Source organism: Dipodomys spectabilis, unplaced genomic scaffold, assembly GCF_019054845.1.
Source record: "Dipodomys spectabilis isolate Male_0828 unplaced genomic scaffold, ASM1905484v1 ptg000054l, whole genome shotgun sequence".
NCBI lineage: Eukaryota > Metazoa > Chordata > Mammalia > Rodentia > Heteromyidae > Dipodomys > Dipodomys spectabilis.
The window spans coordinates 24,465,297-24,487,183 of record NW_024870731.1 but is presented as its reverse complement, the minus strand read 5'-3'; the positions used below and the strand labels follow the sequence as shown (position 1 = coordinate 24,487,183).

Genomic DNA, 21,887 nt, shown 5'->3' with positions numbered 1-21,887 from the left:
TTCTCGGTCATGGGGCTTGAACTCTGGGCTTGGGCGCTATCCCTGCGCTCTTCAGCTCAAGGTCAGCGCTTTACCGCTAGAGCCACAGCGCCACTTCCGGTTTTTTAGTGGTTTATTGAAGATAAGAGTCTCACGTACTTTTCTTTTTTTAATTATTTTTTTTATTGTGAAAATACTGTACAGAGGGGTTACAATTACATGGGCAAGATAGTGAGTACATTTCTTATCAAGCATTGTAGCCTCCTCCTTTGTTTACCCTTCCCATCCCTTCCCATCCTCCCCCCAACCCCCCTCCCCCCCCAAGTTGTAAATTTCATTTTCCACATGACAACTTGTACTTCTCATTGTTGCAACGGGTCCACCTGTATCCTTATTTAAACGACTTATTTTTCCCCTTCCCCTCCACAAATTATACCGACATCAAATACAGTGAAAGCAGGGGTTATACTGTGGGGGAGGGACATACAAAGCAACAAAGAAATAATCTTATAATTGCGTTAGAAACAAATGCATGAAAGAAAAAAACATTTAAAATACATATCTTAGGGTTCATTTTCCTAACATCACCTTATCTGACCTTTTCTGCTTGACTCATACATATACTAGATATTGCAAATAAGGGAAATCATGGGACCTATGTTTCTTTGGGCTTGGCTTACTTTACTTAATATAATTTTTTCCAAGTCTTTCCATTTCCTAACAAATCTCACGTACTTTTCTGCCCGGGATGGTTTGAACTGTGATCCTCAGATCTCATCCTCCGCAGTAGCTAGGATTACAGGCGTGAGCCACTGGCACCTGGCTAAGACTTCTTAAACTTGACATTCAAAAAGGCCCCAGCAGCCCAGCTTACATCATAATCCTAGCTACTATGGAAGCTGAGATTTGAGGATCATGGTTCAGAATCAGCCAAGGCAGATAAATTCATAAGACAAGTAACAACAACAAAAAAAGCTAAGCAGGAACACAAGGTCCCCAGGTTCAAGCCTCAGTACATACACAAAAAAGCACATACTTCTGTATGGAAATGGAAGCAATCCTCTATAAATATATGTCATTACATAGGAATTTTATTTGCCTTTGTTTGAAGATTAACCATTTTCCCCATGCCATGACTTATAATGCATATTACATCTAGTCCACCAATTAAAAAAAAACAAATTTGTTCAAAGTACACTATGTACATGTATGGAAACATAGTGAAACCCATTCACAGGGGAAAAAAAGTACGGTCATTCAAAAATAAAGTGACAAAAAATTAGAAAAGCAGCTTCAGAAATTCAAGAGATTAGCTCTCGAGTTTACATGTATCACATACATGCTATAACATGCTTTGACTCTATCCCTCCTGCTTAACTGTGTGATGCTTCCTTTTGCATTTTTCTCTATTCAGTGTGCCACACTGCCTAGCTTCTTTATGTCTTCCATGAACCCTGCGCATACAATTCCAGTTTGAAATGATCTTCCCCAGACTTGACTGGGTTTGCCTGTGTGGGTCTTCAGTTCTTACTTCAAGAGCTGCTAGTTGAGACTTCCTTCACAAAATCTTTTTCTCCTCATCTGGGGTAGTAATCTCCCTGAAAGTTGACATATAATATACATGGGTATCTGATTAACGTCTTTATCCTTTATCAATTCTATGAGAAAACCAGTTCGTTATGCTAAACATAGGCCCAGTATCTAGTACATTGCCTGGAACAGCCTTTATATGATAGGAAATTGTAGGAAGATAGTAAAGAATAGATATCTTGGATATAATATCTTTTAGAAAGTGATTGTGGTGTGGGGTTTTTCCCCTCTCAGAAATAAAGATATCTTAAAGGAATTTGGAAATCTCAGACTACAATTCTGCTTCCTCTTTGATTAAATTAGAAAATGAAGAAACGTGAAAATAGCCTAGTTTGAAAGTCCTTTGACTTACTGGATATGAGCAGTTTTGGGAGACCATTTCTGTTATGCTAACGTGGTGAGTGGGAAGCCATGTAAAACAGTGCCCATGCATTGGGCTTCCTTGCATTTCTTGTCAGTCGAGCTCCAGTCTGCTCTGGCATTTTCTGGTAATTTGAGGGATTCATTGCCTTCCTAGAACTATGTATTCCCTGCAGTTGAATCAACAGTGGGGAAAAAATAGCTCTGGAGCATATCTTCTATATCAAGAAAGGGAAGGAGAACCAACAGTAGCAGTCGCAGAACTCTTGCCTTGATTCTAGAAGCTCTGTTCTTGTGGCACCAGGGCACAGGCACAGAATCTGCAGACTGTGAAATAGAATTTCAGTTATTGAAGAAGGCCTCCAACTTTCTAAATTCTCCATCCCTCTGCTGCTTTAAAAATATTCAGTAGGGGTCACTGTGAGTTCTCTCCTTACTTTATTTTTTAACTACTGAGATTTGGACTCAGGACTTCACAATCGCTAGGTAAGCACTCTATTCAGCAATCCATACTTTCAGCTGTTTTGGTTCTGATTACTTTGGAGATTCGGGTCTCTCACTTTTTCTTCAGGCTGACCTGGACTATGATCCTCTATTTACACTTCCTGCTATAGCTGGGATAACAGCCATGTGCCACCATGCTATGCTTCTCTTTGTATCTTACATCTGCCCAAATAGACACAGAAGGCAGATCAACCAGTTAGTTACAAAAGAGAACAATAGAAATGAGATGTCCACTTTCTCCCAGGCATCCCATTCTGTGTAAGTGATTTTCTTAGCAGCATCTCCAGGAGGCCCAGGAAAAGACACAGCATCTGCCTTAGAAACCCTGCAGTTTTCCCCTTTCTTTCTAATTAGTCCCTCCCCTTTCTTTCCCAAAGCATCCTGGTGAGGAGAGTCATGGGTATGATAAGTGAGGATCCTTGAGCTAAGTTGGAAACCTTTCAGAGCATGGATGTCATACCACATTTTGTGCCTCCAACTTCTGAACCTTAGAATCATAGTGAACATTGTTACAGAACTGTTTTTCCTTTTCATCATTGCTCATGTAAAAATTACATGTAAACAGCAAGCAAACATCTGTGCTTAAAGTTGGTTAAACACCTGTAGATCCTTATCTATCATACTGCGCCAGAATCAACTCCAAATGGATCAAAGACCCCGAAGTAAAAGCAGACACCCTGAACACATCACAGGAAGGAATTAGAGAAACTCTGGGGCTCCTTGGCTCAGGCTAAAATTTTCTTAATAAACACTCAGAATCACAACAAATCAAAGAAAGGTTGGACAAATGGGATTGCATGAAACTGCAGAGCTGCTGCATGGCAAGGACATAGCTAGCAAGATCAGTAGAAAGCCCACGGATTGGAAGAAGATCTTCACTAGCCACACAATGGACAAGGGTCTCATATCTAAAATATACTTAGGACTCAAAAAACTAAATCCCCCAACAACAAATCCTCAAAGAAACAACTGCCCAATTAATAAGTGGGCTAAAGACTTTTAAAGAGAGACTTCTCTGAAGAGGAAATAAGAATGGCCATAGACACATGAAGAAATGCTCAACTTCTCTGGCCATAAAAGAAATGCAAATCAAAACAACATTGAGATACCACCTCACCCCAGTTAGAATGGCTATAATCAAGAACTCTAATAACAACAGATGTTGGAGGGGATGTGGAAGGGAGGGGAAGGGAACCTTACTTCATTGTTGGTGGGAGTGTAAACTTATTCAACCACTTTGGAAAGCAGTATGGAGGTCCCTCAAAAGACTATACATGGAGCTCCCCTATGATCCAGCAATCCCATTTTTGGGATATACTAAACAAGAATATACTAAACCTACTAGCACAACTATGTTTATCACAGCATTATTCACCATAGCTGAGATAAGGAACTAACCCAGACGCCCCTCAGTAGATGAATAGAAAGGAAATGTAACATATATATATATATATGTGTGTGTGTATATATATGTGTATATATATATATATATATATATATATATATATATTAGACTTCTATGCCTTCATCAGAAAGAATGACACTACCCCATTTGTTAGGAAATGGAAAGACTTGGAAAAAAACTATATTAAGTGAAGTAAGCCAGGCCCAAAGAAACATAGGTCCCATGGTTTCCCTTATTTGCAATAACTAATATATGTCTAGGACAAGCAGAAAAGGTCAAAAGCTATGTACATATGACCAGATAAGATATGCTAGGTGAGCTGGGCGCTGGTGGCTCACACCTGTAATCCTAGCTACTCAGGAGGCTGAGATCTGAGGATCACGGTTCAAAGCCAGCCCGGGCAGGAGAGTGCCTAACACTCTTATCCCCAATAAGCCACTAGAAAACTGGAAGTAGTGCTGTCGTTCAAAGGGTAGAGCACTCGCCTTGAGCTGAGGAGTGCAGGGACAGTGCCCAAGCCCAGAGTTCAAGCCCCACAACCTACAAAAAAACCCCAAAACACAAAAAAGATATGCTAAGCGAAATGAACCCCAAGACAGACACGCAAGAGGTTTTTTATCTTTGTTGCTGTTGTTTTTAATGTACTTATAATTTACTATGTGATTTTTTTTGTTTCTTCTGTATGTTCTTCCCCCATGGTAATAGCCCCTGTTTTCACTGTATTTGTTTCTGGTGTCCTGCATCTTGTATATACATGTTTCTAATTTGGGGAGGGGAAGGGAAATAACAAAATGCTGAAATAATGGTACAGGTTGACCCATTGTAACAATGAGATATACAAGACACTATGTTGAAAACAAACTTTACAGCTTTGAGGATGGGGGGCGAAGTTGGGGAGGTGGGGAGGGAAGGGATGGTAGGGGAAAAACAAAGGAGGGGGTAACATGCTCAATAGGAAAAATACTCATTATCTTACTCATGTAACTGTAGTCTCTTTGTACAGTATCTTTACAGTAAAAAAATATTAAAATGAAACCATCTGTGATTAAAACATTGATTAACATGAAAAGAATGGCATATAGCTGGCACCTACAAATCTCAACCTCACCCTCTCTGCACCTTCTTGCAGGGAAGAAAAACTGACCTCAGATAGTCTTCTGTAAAAGGGAGTCTTTTTTTTTTTAAGCTTCTCCTTCTTGAAAAGATTGATTACTCACCGCAGTGAAAGAATCCCCAGAAGCAAAATGTAGGTATCAGATACTAAGATTCTTTTTCTATCCTTATGAAATAAGGCAAACCTAAGACATTAACTAAAATGTAAATTAGGGAGGAAGAAAGCAATATATTTTACCCTGTTAGAAAAACAGTTGGGCTTCCTACTTCTGTCTTAAGTGAATTCATTCACAATGTCCCCCTCTTTACCTTTACTTCTACCCTCTGTCTCAGTTTTTCTATTTCTCGTGTTCTGATTTGGTTCTAGGTAACATCTTCAGCTTGTAAATCAAGCAGAGATTGCTGTGACTGCCACACACTTTCCCTCTGAGTGACAGGTGAGGGTTGGGCTATGAGTGTCCTCATCAGTGTACTGATGATGGGATACTACTGGAGCATGATGCTCTGATCACTTCATGGCACTTTCCTCTAGAACATAGTCGCTGGTCACACAAATGTACACCAATCAGCTCTCCCACCAGCAAAACCCCAGTTGCTCAGCTGTGTCTTACACACTTCGGTGAAGCAAACAACAATGCAAATATCTTGGACATCTGTCTGGGTTCTTCTCAAAAACATGGCACCAAGCTGGGTGCCAGTGGCTCACGCCTATAGTCCTAGCTACTCTGGAGGCTGAGATCTGAGAATCATAGTTTAAAACTAGCCCTGGCAGGAAAGTCTGTGAGACTCAACTCCAGTAAACCACCAGAAAACCGGAAGTGATGCTGTGGCTCAAGTGGTAGAGTGCTCGCCTTGAGCTGAAGAGCTAAGGGACAGTGCCCAAGCCAAATTCAAGCCCCACAACCAACAAAACAAACAAACAACAACAACAAAAAATGTGGCACTTCTTGATGAGACTTCTTAACAGCAGTATGAACTGTCAAAATCCCCATCCTTACCTCTGTCCTTCCTCAAATTATTTCAGGTCTCTGTTCAGCTGGCAATATTGGAAAGAGTTATTTAAGTGCTAGAGGATTAACATGATAAAGTGAAGTCTTGTGTCAGGTTAGCAGCTTCCTCTTTGCCTCTATAATTAAATGTTGTCATCTTGTTTCCTTGAGGTCAGTGTCTGCAGCAACTGCATCTCACCTCAGCCCTGTTGACATTTGGACTGGCTAATCCCTTGTTGTAAGGGCTTGGCCTGTGTGTTGTAGGATGTTGAGCGGCACCCCTTGGTCTCCACCCACTAGTTGCTGTCGGTATCTTCTTCCTCAACTGTGACACCAAAATTCAATCCAGGCTTGGCAATATCTTTTTGGAGGGGGCTTTGGGGTGAGGGGGACTCGAATGGTGGGGAGGGATTCAGGTGGGGGAAGATTAAGGGAAGAGGGACAATCACCTAGTAGGGAGAGCATCATCACTGACTTATAGGAATTGTAGAATTCTGTCCGAAAAATCACAGCTATACCTCCTTCTTGGAGTGGAGACTTGATGCCTCCATCTTATAAATTACAGTGGCTAATGTCACAGCTTGTTGAAGATGGTCTCTGGCTTTCTGAAGCTTGCTCTTCTGATAAGAAGGTTGCCATGAAATGAATCACTCTGAGGGCTTGCAGAGTGAGGGAGCTCCAGTCCCTGGCTGTTTGCCAGTGTAGGCCAGTGTAAATTACCAGTGCTTGTTGACTTAGCGATTAATTATTAACGATAGGGAAGCTTATGAATTTTTCAGAATTTTCTCCTCCTTGGGTGCATGTCTGACTTTCGATCAGAAGCCTAAGATCGCTTCCTGCCACCCCACATCAAAGCCACAAGCTGTCACCCAGGGCGTTATCTTGTTCAGTGCAGGCTGGCTGCATATGTTGATTCTAAATTTTTTAATCAGCCGTTTTCCAACTCAACTGCATATGTCAGACTGTGGAGACAGAATCCATTAAGCACCGTCTGAAACCAGCAGGGGCCTTGTGGCATTGTGATTTGATATTTCTGTGGCAGAATTTCCCAATAAGAAATTACAGGAATACACATTTTGTTGAAATGTCAGTGAAAGGCCTGTAGGATTTAACAGGAGGTGAAACTCCATCAACAATAATAACAATCTCTCTACAGTGCTTCCAAATTTTTGAAAAATTATCAGCCCTTAAATGTCTTGATTTCTTCAAATTTTATACTTTTAGACCATTGTCTTATTTTTGTCAAATAAAATGGATAGCTGGTCCATTCATCCCTTTAATCCTACACTTAATAATGATGGCCATTACATGTTAGAATATAAAAGCCCAGAGGATAATTTCTCAATTAAAAAATACATATATCAATTTAAGAGTACTGAGAGCTCCCTGTTAAAAACAGGATCAAATATTTATAGGCAATCACTCAACAAATAACATATTGAGCCACCACCACTTTGTATCTGGTACCAGCTGAGCTATTAACCTAAAAATTATTTGGGGTTTGCTTCATGTTAAAACCATTTTACAGTAATGTATTTTTCCACTCATCTAACTTACAATACAACAAGGACCTTGCTGGAAGGCATCATTTTACATAAAAGGGTAGGGTATTGACTTGGTGTGTACATTTGGTATTGCTTTTTATAAACACAGTCCCTGTTGTGAATTTGCTTTTCTTATGAAGATAAATTCCCATTTTAAAGGTGCCTAATTGAGGTTCCTGGATAAGTTTTATGTTCCTTTTGAGATTTTTTTTTTTACAGTAATTTATGAGGGGTAAAAATTTGCTACAAATCTTTTCCTCTGAAGGATTTAAAAAGCATTCTCTTAGCTAAGAAAATTCAGCTCCAAAGCTTTTGTAAATCTGGAGGGGACCAAAGCAGCAAATGAACTATCTAATTCTAGAGCTGGTTTCACAACACAATAATAGTCTGATATCTAGATTACAAATGAAATTTCACCAGACAAGAAGTCATCTGTCTTTATGGTGGACTACCACTCAAGTGTTTCTCCTCCTGGAAAATTGTTGGTCTGCCTGGAAAATTGCTGGTCCATTAGGAAGAAATTAAATTGCAAGAACCCTAGGGTCATCTTGATTTAAATTTCCTCAGTGCTGGGATATGTATTTCATTCAATATTGTTTTAATTTATGCTGGTTAAAATACTGCTTATTTGCAGGAGACTGCTACTTTGTTTTGTTTCTCTCCTCTAAGCTGAGGTTGTCTTTGTCTTTCACAATGCAGACGTAATTATGTTACACCATGTTGACTTAATTTGAATTGATACAGGAATGGCCACACGGGCCAGGTGAAAATAGAGAATGGAGCAATTCCCCGACATTCAAGATAGATTCTGTATTTCAGCTACTTTACCCAATATCCAGAGCTGTTTTCTTATGGCACAGATAGTAATGTTTATGAAATAGATTTAGGACCATATGATCAGTTCCATAGCAAATAAACGACAAATTCTCTACAGTTGATATTCTCCTGCTGCTGAGTCCAGAAGGCATACATTGATAAGGCGGAGGTGCAAAATAGAATGCTTCCATCTGCCTTGATCCCTGAGTGGTTGTACATAAGTAAACCATAATCTTATATAAGATTATGTAAGTCCCTCATAATGCATAGAGGGAGTAAGCAAGAAATAAGCTGTTGTCTAAAGCCTCTGAAATTGCAGAATTAAGGCTCAGTGGAATAAATTAACCTCTCTTCGTTAATTCCTTTTCCATTTTAATTTACTTTCTCAATATTTACTTATGTTTTTGGTACAGTACATGATTATCCCTGCTTACGATAGACAATGGATTATTGACCTGGGCTCATTAATTATTGACCTCAACTTGTTGAATGTGGCAAGAATTACATGTTGACATTCAGACAAGTAGATTGAAAACACCATGTGTGTTGGAATAGATGTGATCCTGTGATACCTTTGCTCTCCTCACGCACATATTTATGTTGAAAGCAAGAAGCATTTAAAAGATACTGTTGTTGTTTTGGTTTTGGTTGGTCGTGGGCCTGAACTCTATCTCTCAGCTCTTCAGCTCAAGGCTAGCGCTCTACCACTTGAGCCACAGTGCCACTTCTGGCTTTTTTTTACTTAGGTGGTGCTGAGGAATCGAACCTAGGGCCCATATATGCAAGGCAAGCACTCTACCACTGAGCCACCTTCCCAGGACACTAGCTTTTTGCCTTCTCTTGCCCACAGATAATTTTCAAAGAATGAAAATATATCCACTTGAGTATGGATTTGGAGTTGACAGTTCCTTTGACAGGTCTTAATCAAGGTGAAACTCACCCTGCATAAATGTTTTTGCCTCTGAACAATGGTGATAACCATGGTAGTCACATTTTGAGGGCAGGTAAGAATGAGATAATGACATATGTGGGTAGATTTCTGAATAGACCCAATTTCTACCAGGTATGTGTGTAATGATCAGCCGAGGGCTGGAAGAAAAGCACATCTTGTATTTGTGACATGTTGCTCAAATGAAACAGCAGTGCATGTGACAGTTCTCATGCACCTTGGAAATTATACTTCCTTGCCTCAGTTTCAATTGACATTGGAGCTCTGTGATTTATAGATTTAAATGTTTGCCTTAGCTCTTTTACACACACACACACACACACACAATCACTTTTGTACACATACACATTTATTAAAGCCATCGTGGGAAAAGCTGGCAAATTTGATTTGATTTTGATCTTGTGAGTAACCATTTATATGCTTATCAATATTTGAATAAAGTTTACTTCTTCAAATAAAGAGTGGACATATTTAGCAAAAGCATTCCATTTTATTTGAAATATTTTAGACATCATCAGATACTTCTGGACTTCCTGTGAAGTGCATTTATAAGTTGTTTTCCAACATGACTTGATGCTATTGAAAGAGCAAAATTATCGAATAGCACAAAAAGGTATTTTAATTTCTATAATATATCAAAATCTCCAGAGGATAGAAATTACCTCTAGTTTATTTTCAAGCGAAAAGAGAACAAAACAAAAAGACAAACAAAAAATGCCATTTCTGTCAAATCAGTTGCCTGAATGGAATCTCAGCAATAGTATAAACTAAACTCAGGGCTGAACATGTGGCTCAGTGCCCAGGGCTTGATCCCCAGAACAAAAAAAAAAGAAAGAAAGAAAGAAAGAAAATTTAAATACTAATGGTGAGGCATGGCCCAGTGCTAATTGGTGTTCTTACTTGTGGGATGCCATTGGTTCAAGTCCTAGCTCTAAGGAAACAAAACCTATGATAATAAAAATAGTCATTTTTCTTTGCACAATACTTGACTAATTTTAAAACTAACCGTACTTGTTTGTTTTTGTGAAATAATTTTGATGGTTATCCAGTTATGTGTTTTCCCTGTTCTCACAATACCTGAAGAAAAGCAATTATCTAATGAATATTTTTAAATGGTGACTGTTTCCAGATAGCAAACTCAAGGAGTTTGATGGATTCACCCTCTATTAGTCACATAACTTTCGGCAGCTAATTATTGTCCCTTCTGCCTATTCACACCCAATTTTGTTTATTCATACAGCAAGGCTATGTAAGTTTCAACCAGCTCCATTCATAACTTTGTTTAAACAAAAATTTGAGCCTCTATCAAGTATCAGACATACCATTAAAAGATTAGGGTTGAAACAAATCCTAAGTAGATATACTGGCTCCATTTCCAATTTAACTATGAAAATATTTTCTGTCACTCAGTGGAGATTTTTTTTTTTCTGTCGGTCATCGGGCTTGAACTCAGGGCCTGGGCACTGTCCCTGAGCTCTTACACTCAAGGTGAGCATCTACAACTTGAGTCTCAGTGCTACATCCAGTTTTTCTGGTGGCTAATTGGAAACAAGAGTCAAGTGGACTTTCCTGCCCAGGCTTTGAACTGCAATCATCAGATCTCAGGTTCCTAAGTAGCTAGGATTACAAACATAAATCACTGGCACCTGGCTAACACTGGAGATTTTTTTTTTTTTAATGGTTTTTTTGGCAGTGGAATTTTCCTTTGGGTGGAAGTCCTGGGTGCAGTAAGCTTTATTGATGGTCCATTCACAGGTCACAATTAGGGCTCTAAGCCCCTCCCCCTTGGGCAGGGGTCCAGGGTGAGAACAATGAGAGGGGGCAATTCTCTGTGTTGGTTGGCTGAGTAGGGACATGGAGTCCCCAACAGCCAGGGCCTCTCTCTTCCTCTCGAGTTCTTGCCGGAGCGGGTGGTCCAGGGACTCTTACTCCATGGAGGTCATGTGGACCAGGAGGTTGATCATTCTGTTACTGTAGCCAAATTCATTGCAGTACCAGGAGATGGGCTTGAGAAAATGGCCATTGAGAATGATGCCAGCCCCTGTGTGGAAGGTGGGAGAGTGGAAATCACTCTTAAAGTTGCAGGAGACGTCTGGTCTGCGATTTAGCCCAGGATCCCCTTGAGTGGCTTCCCGTTCAGCTCAGGGATTACTTTGCCCATGGCCTTGGCATCCCAATGGATACAGGGATGATACTTGTGTGGCCCATGACCATCACACTTCCCAGAGGGTGTGTCCATGGTCTCCTGGGTGGCCATGATGACCTGGACAGTGGTTATAGAACTTCTATGATGTCATATCATTATAGATGACCTTGGCTAGGGGTGCTAAGCAGATGATGGTGCAGGAGGCATTGCTGATCATCTTGAGTGAGTTGTCATACTTTTCATAGTTCACCCCCAATGCAAACATGGGGGCATTAGCCGAAGGGGCAGGGAGGATGACCCTTTGGCACACCACTCTTCAAGTGGGCCCCAGCCTTCTCCATAGTGATGAAGACACTAGTGAACGCCACCACGTGCTTGGCACCATCATCACCCTATTTGATGCTGGTGTGATCTTACTCCTGGAGAATGGAGGTGACCTTTCCATTGATGATATGTTTCTCGTTCTCAGCTTTGACCTTGCCATTGAACTTGCCATTGGTGGAGTTGTACTGCAACATGTACACCATGTAGTTGAGGTCAATGAATGAGTCATTGATGGAGACAATATCCACATTACCAGAGGTGAAAGCAGTCCTAGTGACCAGGTGCCCCAGGTAGCCAAATCCATTCACTCCGACCTTCTCCATCATGTCTCAAGGACACAAACAGCATGCACGAGAGGAGGCAATGTCCAGAGAACCAGAAGGGACAGAGAGCTGGAAATGTTTGTACCGAATACAACAGACACAAAGCCTTTTCCCTAGAGGCACTTACAGTCTTCCAGAGAACCCTACAGGAAGCAAGTGGTACAGTGTGATGGGATAGTCAAGGAATGCATTCCAGATGCTAGGGCTGCTGGGAAGAAATGAGACTTTGACTACTCTGGAAGCAACACTGAGATTGGAACTTGGGTTAGTAATTTAGCGTTCAGCAGACAGAGATGACAGCTGAGAGGAGAGCATGCCCAGTGGAGAGGGACCAAGCAAGAATATGTTATATTTGAGAAGTTAGAAGAAGTAGTACAGAATGCCTAGAGCTTAGACAGCAAGACACCTGGGAGGCAAGGGGGAGGAGCACTGGGGAATGAGACTGGAAAGCTGTGCAGTGGCCAGATGGTGACAGTGATCTACACTTTGATAAGGACTCAGACTCCTCTTGCCAAGGAGAATGGAAAGTTACTAACAAATGTAGAGCAGGATACAAAACAAAAGAAATGTACATACCACCCAATGTGGAAGAAGTAACTCATAGAACTCATAAATGTTATAGACCGTGATAGACAATTTGCTCCAGGAAAGTTAGAATGTGTTTGTGATTTTAACTGAGCATCACTATCCCACAATACTGTGAGATTTGGGAAATTATGTAACCACTTAATCACAGTAAAAAAAATGTAGAGCAGGAGAATCACATGAGCAAATGCATGTTCCAGAAAGATGAGCAGACTGCTACACAGGGTATAGTGTTAGTTCCTTATCTCTCAAAATCATTGCATGCATCAGCATGACAAGCCTGGAAGAAAGGTAAATTCTTGGGGCTTTTTCCAACACTACTGAATCGAAACTCCCCAAGGGTCAGGTCTAAGACTTTTTTTTAACATGTTCTCTGGTTGATTGCTATGTGCAGCAAAATTGCAGGACCACTGGATTTTGGTACAGGTTCCCAGTCTTGGCTGCACATTGGGATCACTTGAAGGGTTAAAGTAACCTGGGTGTCTGGGCTCAAGATATCCGATATGGTTGGCCTGGCTGCAGCCTGGCCATTGGAATTATCTTTCATTTCTTTCAGGGGCTACTTACATATCAGAGGGAAAGCAAAGCAAAGATCTGTGTGACAGTGGTCTGTAATGGAGATGGTGGTAGCTCAGCTCAGTATTAATCATAATAAGTGGGTTTAAGTTAGATTTAGGAAGTAACCACACAATTATGAAGAGCTAAACCAGGCCTAATCCCACACATATTCTTGCTACACAAAACCCCTACCTCTTGCCTACCCCTGGACTTGAATTGCTGCCCACTGTCTTCTTTGAATGGCTTCCATTTCCTTCATTCTCAGAATAGTGCAGGTGAACTGGACAGTCTTCTAACCCTAGCGAGGAAGATAATTAAGGGGATCCATTCAAAACATAAAAATGAAAGCAGCTACCTCCTCTAGGCTGTTTTAAAACCATATTCTCCGGCCACAATGGTATAAATTAGAGCCATCACATTGTGAATCCTCTTTATGCTAAGTGCCTTGTGAGTGCCATAACCTCACTTTCTCATAATACGCCTCAGCTGTGGCACCATCTCGATTGAAACCTCTGCTCCACAAAATTAGGCTACAGGTATTGAGAGCTCAGTCTTACCCAGTGTCTCAGAGCATGAATTTGAGGCCAGGCCTGGCTGTTTCCAGTGTGTGGGGCTCTGTCCACAAGCCCTTCAGCCTCTCTGGTAGGAAAAGGAATGTAAGACTCAGGACACATAAGAGCTCAGATAGTGGACTTGCTTGTAATGCCCTATTGGACAGCTTGACGCTATAATCAAGAAGGATTTCTTGGAAAACGATCTGAAACCACTCTCTGAATGATGTATCAAGTGGGAAAGGAAAAGAAGAAGATGGGAATTCATTCCAGAAGTGGGGTAGGAACGGGGAATGGCTGTTGAGCCCGGCAGGATCGTAACAGAATGAATTGGCTTTGTGTTTGGGGAATTTTTATGTATTTATTTGCTGCTTGTTCAGAGAATTGCTGTATTTGGAGCTCTTGTGTTATATTTACTGCACTGCCAGAAGCCAGCAAAGACATAAAACTGGTGACTTAAATACAGGCAATGTTCTGATTGGCTGGCAAAAGCTGAGAGCTAAACCCTACATTTTGCAATCAAGGAGAAGCATATCCTTCAGAATAGAAACCTTGACCTACTCAAGGTCTTCTCCTGGAGAGGAAATAAGGCATGGCAAATAGTAACAGGAATGAGCTTATTTTACATCTCCTGCAAATGAGGTTATACCTCCTTGGGTGAATTTTCTTTTTAAAAAAATGAAATGTAATTGAATATGAAGGGGACATTAACTCCATGTTTTCCAACAAATAACATTGAAGTAGAGGGCTCAATATAGATTGAGATGGGAGGTAAGCAGCAAATTTCATCAGATTCTCCTCCAGGAGTGAGTAATATATACCCACAATGTGTGGAGCTCCACTGTGCAGAGACATTGGCTATTATCATCATTGCAGTATTTCTGAGGTGACTAGATCCTCAGAAAGATTGAATGCCCTGGCCACACCATAAAAAGCAGAAGTAGTGTTAGATCTCATAGTTTCTTCTGATTACCCCCCTGTGCAGAGCCAATGATCTTTAAAATGACAAACTATTTAACCTTGGTCAGTTTGGTTTCTTACCTGAAGGGGAAGTCCTGATCTGCCACACTAAGTGTTGTTTGCCTCTGTTTCTAGAAGGAAGATTATATGCAGACTGTGGAATGACAAGAACTAATGTGTGCTCTGAGTCAAAGACATGTGACTGCAGGCCAAACTCAGGGCTACTTATCACACCCATGCCCTCTCATTCACTCTGGTCAGCACTATGAGAGTGTCACTATTATTTCTACTCCCAGGTAAAAGAGTTGAAAGATATCAAAAGTTAAGGCTCAGAGAGATCCAATAAGTTTTCTGAGGTCGCTCAGCTTCACAGTGGAAAGACAAAGATGCACACCTGTACAGTAGAGACAGGCACCAGCCAACCACATCCCATGGCCTCAGCATTAAGAGTGGACAGACAGGAAATAAGAGGAGAAGAACTGGAGGTGACAGTCAATCCCTGAACGGCATCATATAGCCGTGATCCTAACCTCTGTGTGTTCTTCAGATTAGATCTTGGGCACATGCAACTCCTGGCCAGGAACTGCCCGTGTCCCAGCTGTAAGTGCACCAGGGCAGCTAGCAGTCACCTGAGCAGTTTGTCACAGAAGGAGGATTAAAAAAAAAAACCTCACAGGGCTAGGAAAGAAAGGAAGGCCATGCCAGCAGAGAGGAGTGCTTTGTGGAGAGGCCCCTCTGCCCTTGTCCACAGATGCTCTTAAAGTCTCACTCTCAGACAGCAGTCTCAGCCACAAAGCAGACTGGAGACAAAGTGAGCAGACGGAAGTCAATCCAGCTCAGCAGGTGGCTCATACCACAGCTGCTTAAAGGCACCCCTAAATCCATCCCTCAAAGCCCAGAATTAAGGATGCTTTGTCAGGAATGGAACTGCTGAGAGACCAGCATGAATGCAGTCTTTACCTATTTCTGCAGAGAATGGAACTTTCTGGAACATAGCCACTAAGCTGCAAGACATCACACACTGGAAGCCAAAGCCTCACTCCTACCTTGCTCACTGATGATAGTGTGGCTATGGGTAGGTGGCTTTCCTTCTCAGGTCACAGTTAATTAACTCAGTCCTATGGTCAGCCAGTCATTTTGTTCATCTGCCAAGTATTTACTCAGCGCACAGTCTGTATTGGCCATAGTGCAAGGTGCTGGGGATGCAGAAGTGAGCCAAATGACACCTATTCCTGTGGAGCTCACAGTCGGGTATATGAACATCACATAACCCTATGGGGGTGTGGGAAGTGACATCTAGGAAGAATGCTAGTAAAGGAAAGATGCTAGGGGAGCAAGGACCAGGGAAAATGCATGGTGTCTGCAGGGGAGGGATGTGTGTTTGCTGCAGAGCTAAGGATGCAGAAAAAGAGGTTACCAGCCAATGAGCAGATGAGGAAGCGTGTGTCATAAGCATGAGGAACAGTGCCAGCAGACACATGTGCAAACGGTTAGCCCTCCCAGAGCCCTTAGTAGAGCATACTGTGACTTCCGAGCCCAGCCGCCCAACGTACCTGAGGTTACTCCATCATCTCCAAGGCTCTTTGCAGCCATATTTCTGGATTGTTTTCATTTTCATCCTGAGGCTAAGGTTGGCTCTTTTACTCTGAGGCTGCGTCCCACAGATCGTTTTAGAAGGAAGAGCAATTCGAATCGTCAACATCAAATGGTCTGCCTCTTTCTGTTTCCATGTTCTGCATATTTGTGTCACATCTTCCTTTGCTTGGTGGAAAGGTGCCTCCTGGCTGAAATAAGGTTGACTTTGAAAGAGTCAGAGTTGAACCTGTTTCCTTGTCATGGTTGCTTGCGTGTACCGGAGAAGGAGCCGGGCATCTTTAAGGAAAATCGGTACCCAATGATGCTTCCTGAGCACATTGTTGAGGCCAGCCTACCAGGGGAGGCTGAGGCTAAGAAGGCCAGGCCCCCAGGTGATCTCCTCACCCTAGAATTCAGGCAGATTATTCCCAGATAGGTCCTTTACTAAAAGAAGTAAACCTTTGTTTGGGGGGTGGGGTGGTCATAAGGCTTGAACTCTGGGCCTGGGCGCTGTCTCTCAGCTCTTCAGCTCAAGGCTAGCGCTCTACCACTTGAGCCACAGCGCCACTTCTGATTTTCTGGTGGTTTATTGGAAATACAAGTCTCATGGACTTTCCTGCCCGGGCTGGCTTGGAACCGCAATCCTCATATCTCAGCCTCCTGAGTATCTAGGATTATAGGTGTGAGCCACTGGCGCCTGACAGAAGTAGACCTATTTGAACAGTAAACTTGCTGCCTCCCACCCTACCTTCTTCACTGGAGAATGGTCTACGAAAGTACACCCCAAAATGTGTTCCTGGGGTATTGGAATAGTCAGATACGTTTTGAGAATGTGGGGCCCTGTGTAAATGCCTTAGTGAAGGATTTCTTACATGTGCCTTGTACCCCAAACCCCAAGTAGTCACAGAGAGAGCCATTTCCAGACTTTGTCTTGCTATAGACCTCATCCTCTCAGTGACTCTTTTAATGGCAGAGCTAACATTTCCTAGAATAGATTTGAGGAGCACTAGTCTAGGCTTCTCAGGGAATCATAGGTCATAAAACCCAAGAGCTTCTCTCAGATGAAGGGACTGTGGGCAGAGGGTCTGACTTTGGCCCAAGGTCCCACAGCTAAGGGAAAATCAAACACAAGAACAGAGGTTCCTAATATCTATTCCTGTATGTCAAGGCCCCTGCCCTGTTATGGCTTCTTTTTTAAATCACAAAAGGCAAAGAGAAGAGTGAACATCCAGTGAATCCCCACTCTAACACAGGGAGAACCCTAGAAACTTTGCTCAACTGTAGGGCCTGTTATTTGTACCAGAATTACAATAGGTGCTTGGGTCCATGTATCATTGCATTTAATCTTTAGAATATGTGGGGAGAGGCGGTGTACCCTAGCTGTACAGGAAACAGAGTTAGAAAAATTCAGTTGCTGGTTGAATAAGTTGCCAAAATTTAGACCCAGGTCCGTCTAACTTTGCAGGCACAATGAGGAACATTCAAGTTGTCTTTTCAAAAACCACATGTGATCAAAATGTGCAAGGCCCACCAAAGTTTAGACACTTAACAAGGCTGCACCACTAAGGGCTTGGGTAGATAATGGGTATGCCTCTACTCTGCCAGATCCAAGTCTGCATCCAAATTGGCTGCTCTTCCTCTCTCTATTGGCCTAAAAGTGGAAGGAGAGTCCCATGACTCAGGCAATCTTGAACCCAGAGCTCATGTACCACTCCCTGTCTGCATTTATACAATGCTAGACCCAGTTTTTCCAACCCTTTAGGAGAAAATCCCAAGAAGTCATAAGCTTTGCTTGATTGCCAAGGAAGAATATCTGTACTCCTGTGGTTGACCTCTGCCAGTAGGAAGCTAATTTGTCTCCTGAGTTATGGAACCTACGTGTTCATGTCCATTTTGAACCCTAATGAGCACATTGCCAAGGCATTGCTATCCACGTGATGTTTGCCCTTCACTTGGTTCTCCTGCTGATCTTTCCTTTCCTCAGTGGAAAAGACCAGCATGGTAAACAGAGCCCTGTTTCCATGGAATCTCAACCCTCTGACTTTTCCTTTCCAGCATGAGAAATGATAATTACTTGATTCCTCTTTATAATTTTGGATGTTTTACAGCAGAGTTGTCAGACTCAGCGGCCGAGGCTGGCCTTCTTTATCATGCCAGTCTATTTTAAGGAAGTTCAGTTACATTTCCTTTTTAGCCACTCTTCAGATCATTAGCTATTGGGCAGCCAGGTTTGCCTGTTGGTCATTCCCACTAATTAAAGTCCAACCAACCAAAGGGACTTGACCTTGGGGATTGTGAGAGACACTGAGAAGCCAGGGAAAATTGTCTGGAGAGGGGAACCTCTGGTCAGTATCAACTCACTGCTTCAGATAACACATCAAGACAGCCCAAACCCCTACATCCACACCAGGAAGGACCACTGTTGAACCTAGCACTCTCTTCACTGACCCTTTGCCACCCCATCTTGGCCCATCAGCCAACACAAATCATTCTAATGACAGCATGGATAACCCCAGGTACCATTTCCCAATGGTTCACGACATACCAAGCTCTGGGTTGAGCATTTTGTATACATTGTTCATTCACATGACAGTCATAGGTAGGGTTATCCTGAATATTCAGATGAGGAAACCTGAAGCACGGAGAGGCTGAATACTTTGCCCCACAGTTACCGGCAAAGCCACAATAAGGATATATCCAGTGTTCATGTGTCTTACTTGTACTGCTACAATCTTCTCAGTTGAAGGCAGCAATTCACAACAACTGACAGGGAGTTCACAGTTCTCAGCCCCTAAGTGGGGCTCTCTATGTCAAATTGACTCCTGTCTACAAAGGTTCAAAGTGAGGATTTTGAGTTAATTAACTGTCAGGCCCAATCAGAAAATCAAAACAGGGCACTTAAGGAGGACAAGTAACTCTAGCAGGCAGTATGGAACCAAGAGAATGCCAGCAAACACAGCCTGGGAAAGGAATGGCATGGTACTGAGCACAGGAGATTCTCAGCCTCCACTCGTGGAGTAGAACAGACAACTGGATCTATCATCCTGAGCGACCAAATCTTTCACTACTGAGCCATATTCCCTCTCAGTTTAGTATCGAGAAAATCCACCACAATCCTACCACTACCCAGCTGTAACCTATGTTGGGAAATCTCCAGCTGAAAAGTCATGAGAGGTTACGTTTTCCAATGCAAAACTTGCACTCAGATACAGAAATATCAACATAGAAATATTACTAAAATGAAGACACAAGTAATATGGCCCCTTCAAATTCCAATGAAGGAACTGAATGAAAATGGAGTGATAGCTCCATCAGCTCAAACCAATAGTAAGAAAGATCAATGATGTTAAAGAAGAGATATATAAGCACCTGATTGAAATTAAGGAAGATACAAATGAATAGCTGGCTGAACTCAGAACTCCAGCAAGCAGATGAGTATGGAATAACGTGCAGGATATACAAGAATTCAATAAAGATATGGAAATTCTGAAGAAAAATACCAAGAAGGCCAACATAATGCTGGCCATCAGTTCCAAGTTGAGGCAGAGAATCCTCTGGTTGAAGTGGCTCATAACCTTGACAAGCTATGTAAACTGCAGGCTGCTCCTCCCACTTAGACTCTGTGTGATGTTTGTTTTTAGTGAAATAATTGTGTAAAAGGAGCCAGCACTGATGGCTCACGACTATAATCCTAGCTACGAAGGAGGCTGAGATATGAGGATCATGGTTCAAAGCCAGCCCAGGCAGGAAAGGCTGTGAAACTCTCACCTCCAATAAACCACTAGAAAAACCAGAAGTGGCACAGTGGCTTAAATGGTAGAGTGCTATTCTCAAGCTGAACTGCTGAGGGATAGCTCCCAGTCCCAGAGTTGAAGCTCCATAACCGACAAAAAAAAAAATGTGCAAAAGGAAAGTTAGGTGGAGTTAAGTAGAGAATTTCTCAGGATCTTGAGTATGCTTATAGGTATTACAAATTTTCAGGAGGGAGCAGACTTCCCTGAACCCAAAATCTTTTTTTTCCTTACAAACATACATTAGTTTCTATTTTGGGGGACTCTTTAGAAAAGGCTGGAAAACAGATCCAAGATTACTTGGTGTTTGATCTAGACATCAATAGATGCTAATCCCCATTCTTCTGGCCATACTTGTTCTTGCTAGATTAAAACTTTGTCAAGTCACAGACTGATTTTGTCTTGTTCCTATTTAATCCATTGTTTTGATATTTTGAAATTTTGATGAATGAAATAGTAAGTATGTAAAGGAATGATAGAATGAATGAATGAGTAAAGGTTGTTAAAGGCCTTGCCTTCTTCCCTAGCCTTGTCTGCTAGTCCATTTATGTTCTAAGAGGATGGGTGGAAGACCGCAGTGCCTCTGTGGAATTTATTAGGGGGGTTGGTTGTGTTTTTCCTTTTCAACTCTACCCTGTGTGATCACCTTGTCTTCCCACAGAATTAGTTCCTGACATTTAGTTGGGCTGGCTTGGTGGCTCAAAAAATAATCTCTGCTAATCAGGATGTGGGGGTAGGTGGTAAGAACATGGCTTCCCAGCCGGTGAGAAATTCTGGATGCTTCCTTTACAAGGTCATATAACTGTCTCTCTTAACAGCCACCAACGCATATGCTCTGCCTAAAATAATTCTTACCAGGAATTTCACTCAAAACTGGATGTGCTGGTTAGAAGCATGTTTGTTTTGCGGAATATTTCTATGAGCACAGGGTGGAGGTATACAATGATAAGCCATAAGTCTATTGCATTTGGTGAACCAAGCTAATAGTCTTTCTGTGTGCATGTTTGTGCTTTGTGCAGCTGGACAATCCAGATGAGCAGGCAGCCCAGATCAGACGAGAGCTGGATGGACGTCTCCAAATGGCAGACCAAATAGCCAGGGTAAGGAAACTTGGTGAATATACCTCAGGGACCAAAGTCCCCACCCAGGAAGCATATTGATTACTAAGGGTCTTCAAAAGATATATATATGAGATGAGGTCCTTAGCCTCAACCTCTCCCAGAATGACACATGCACTTTATTTGCTTAACTGCAGGGAATACCCAAGCTTAGGTCTCTCTCCTACCCTGAGTCCCAAGCTTACATTTCCCCTGTATACTGGACATTTTTTTTTGGGGGGGGGGTCCAGTCGTGGGGCCTGAACTCTGGTCCTGGGCACTGTCCCTCAGCTCTTCAGCTCAAGGCTAGTGCTCTACCACTTGAGCCACTGCACCACTTCCGGCTTTTTTCTTTTTTTCTTATGTGGTGCTGAGGAAGCGAACCCAGGGCCTCAGGCATGCAAGGCAAGCGCTCTACCACTGAGCCACCTTCCCAGCCCTTCTACTGGACATTTATATGAAAACCTTCTCTGGCATTTCAAGTTGAATGTGTTCAAAAACTCTGGCTCGTTATCTGCTTCCTCCCACCTATGTTTACTACCCATACACCTATTACTGCTCCTCACATATCTAAACCATAGATGAAACTTCCTAGTCACCAGCAACTTCTTTTCCTCCCTCCCCAAGCTCTACACTGTATCAGCTTCGTATTCAGCCTTGTTGGCTCAGGGCTCCTCACTGTGGGTTGGAGACCCCTTGGCTGCATTCCTGTACTGTTGCTCATGCTC

The 21,887-nt window shown here is 42.3% G+C and overlaps 1 protein-coding gene and 1 pseudogene across 10 annotated transcripts in view; one reads left to right on the top strand and one right to left on the bottom strand.

Moving 5' to 3' along the window:
• The window catches only part of Cadps (calcium dependent secretion activator), a 445,968-nt gene that overhangs the window by 176,135 nt on the left and 247,946 nt on the right, over positions 1-21,887 (top strand). For all 10 annotated transcript variants that reach the window (XM_042679880.1, XM_042679874.1, XM_042679881.1 and 7 more), the window contains exon 4: positions 21,082-21,162. In XM_042679880.1, the coding sequence (XP_042535814.1) occupies positions 21,082-21,162 (81 nt within the window). The remainder of the gene's footprint in view (positions 1-21,081; positions 21,163-21,887) is intronic.
• On the bottom strand, positions 11,175-12,042 carry LOC122107972 (annotated as a pseudogene).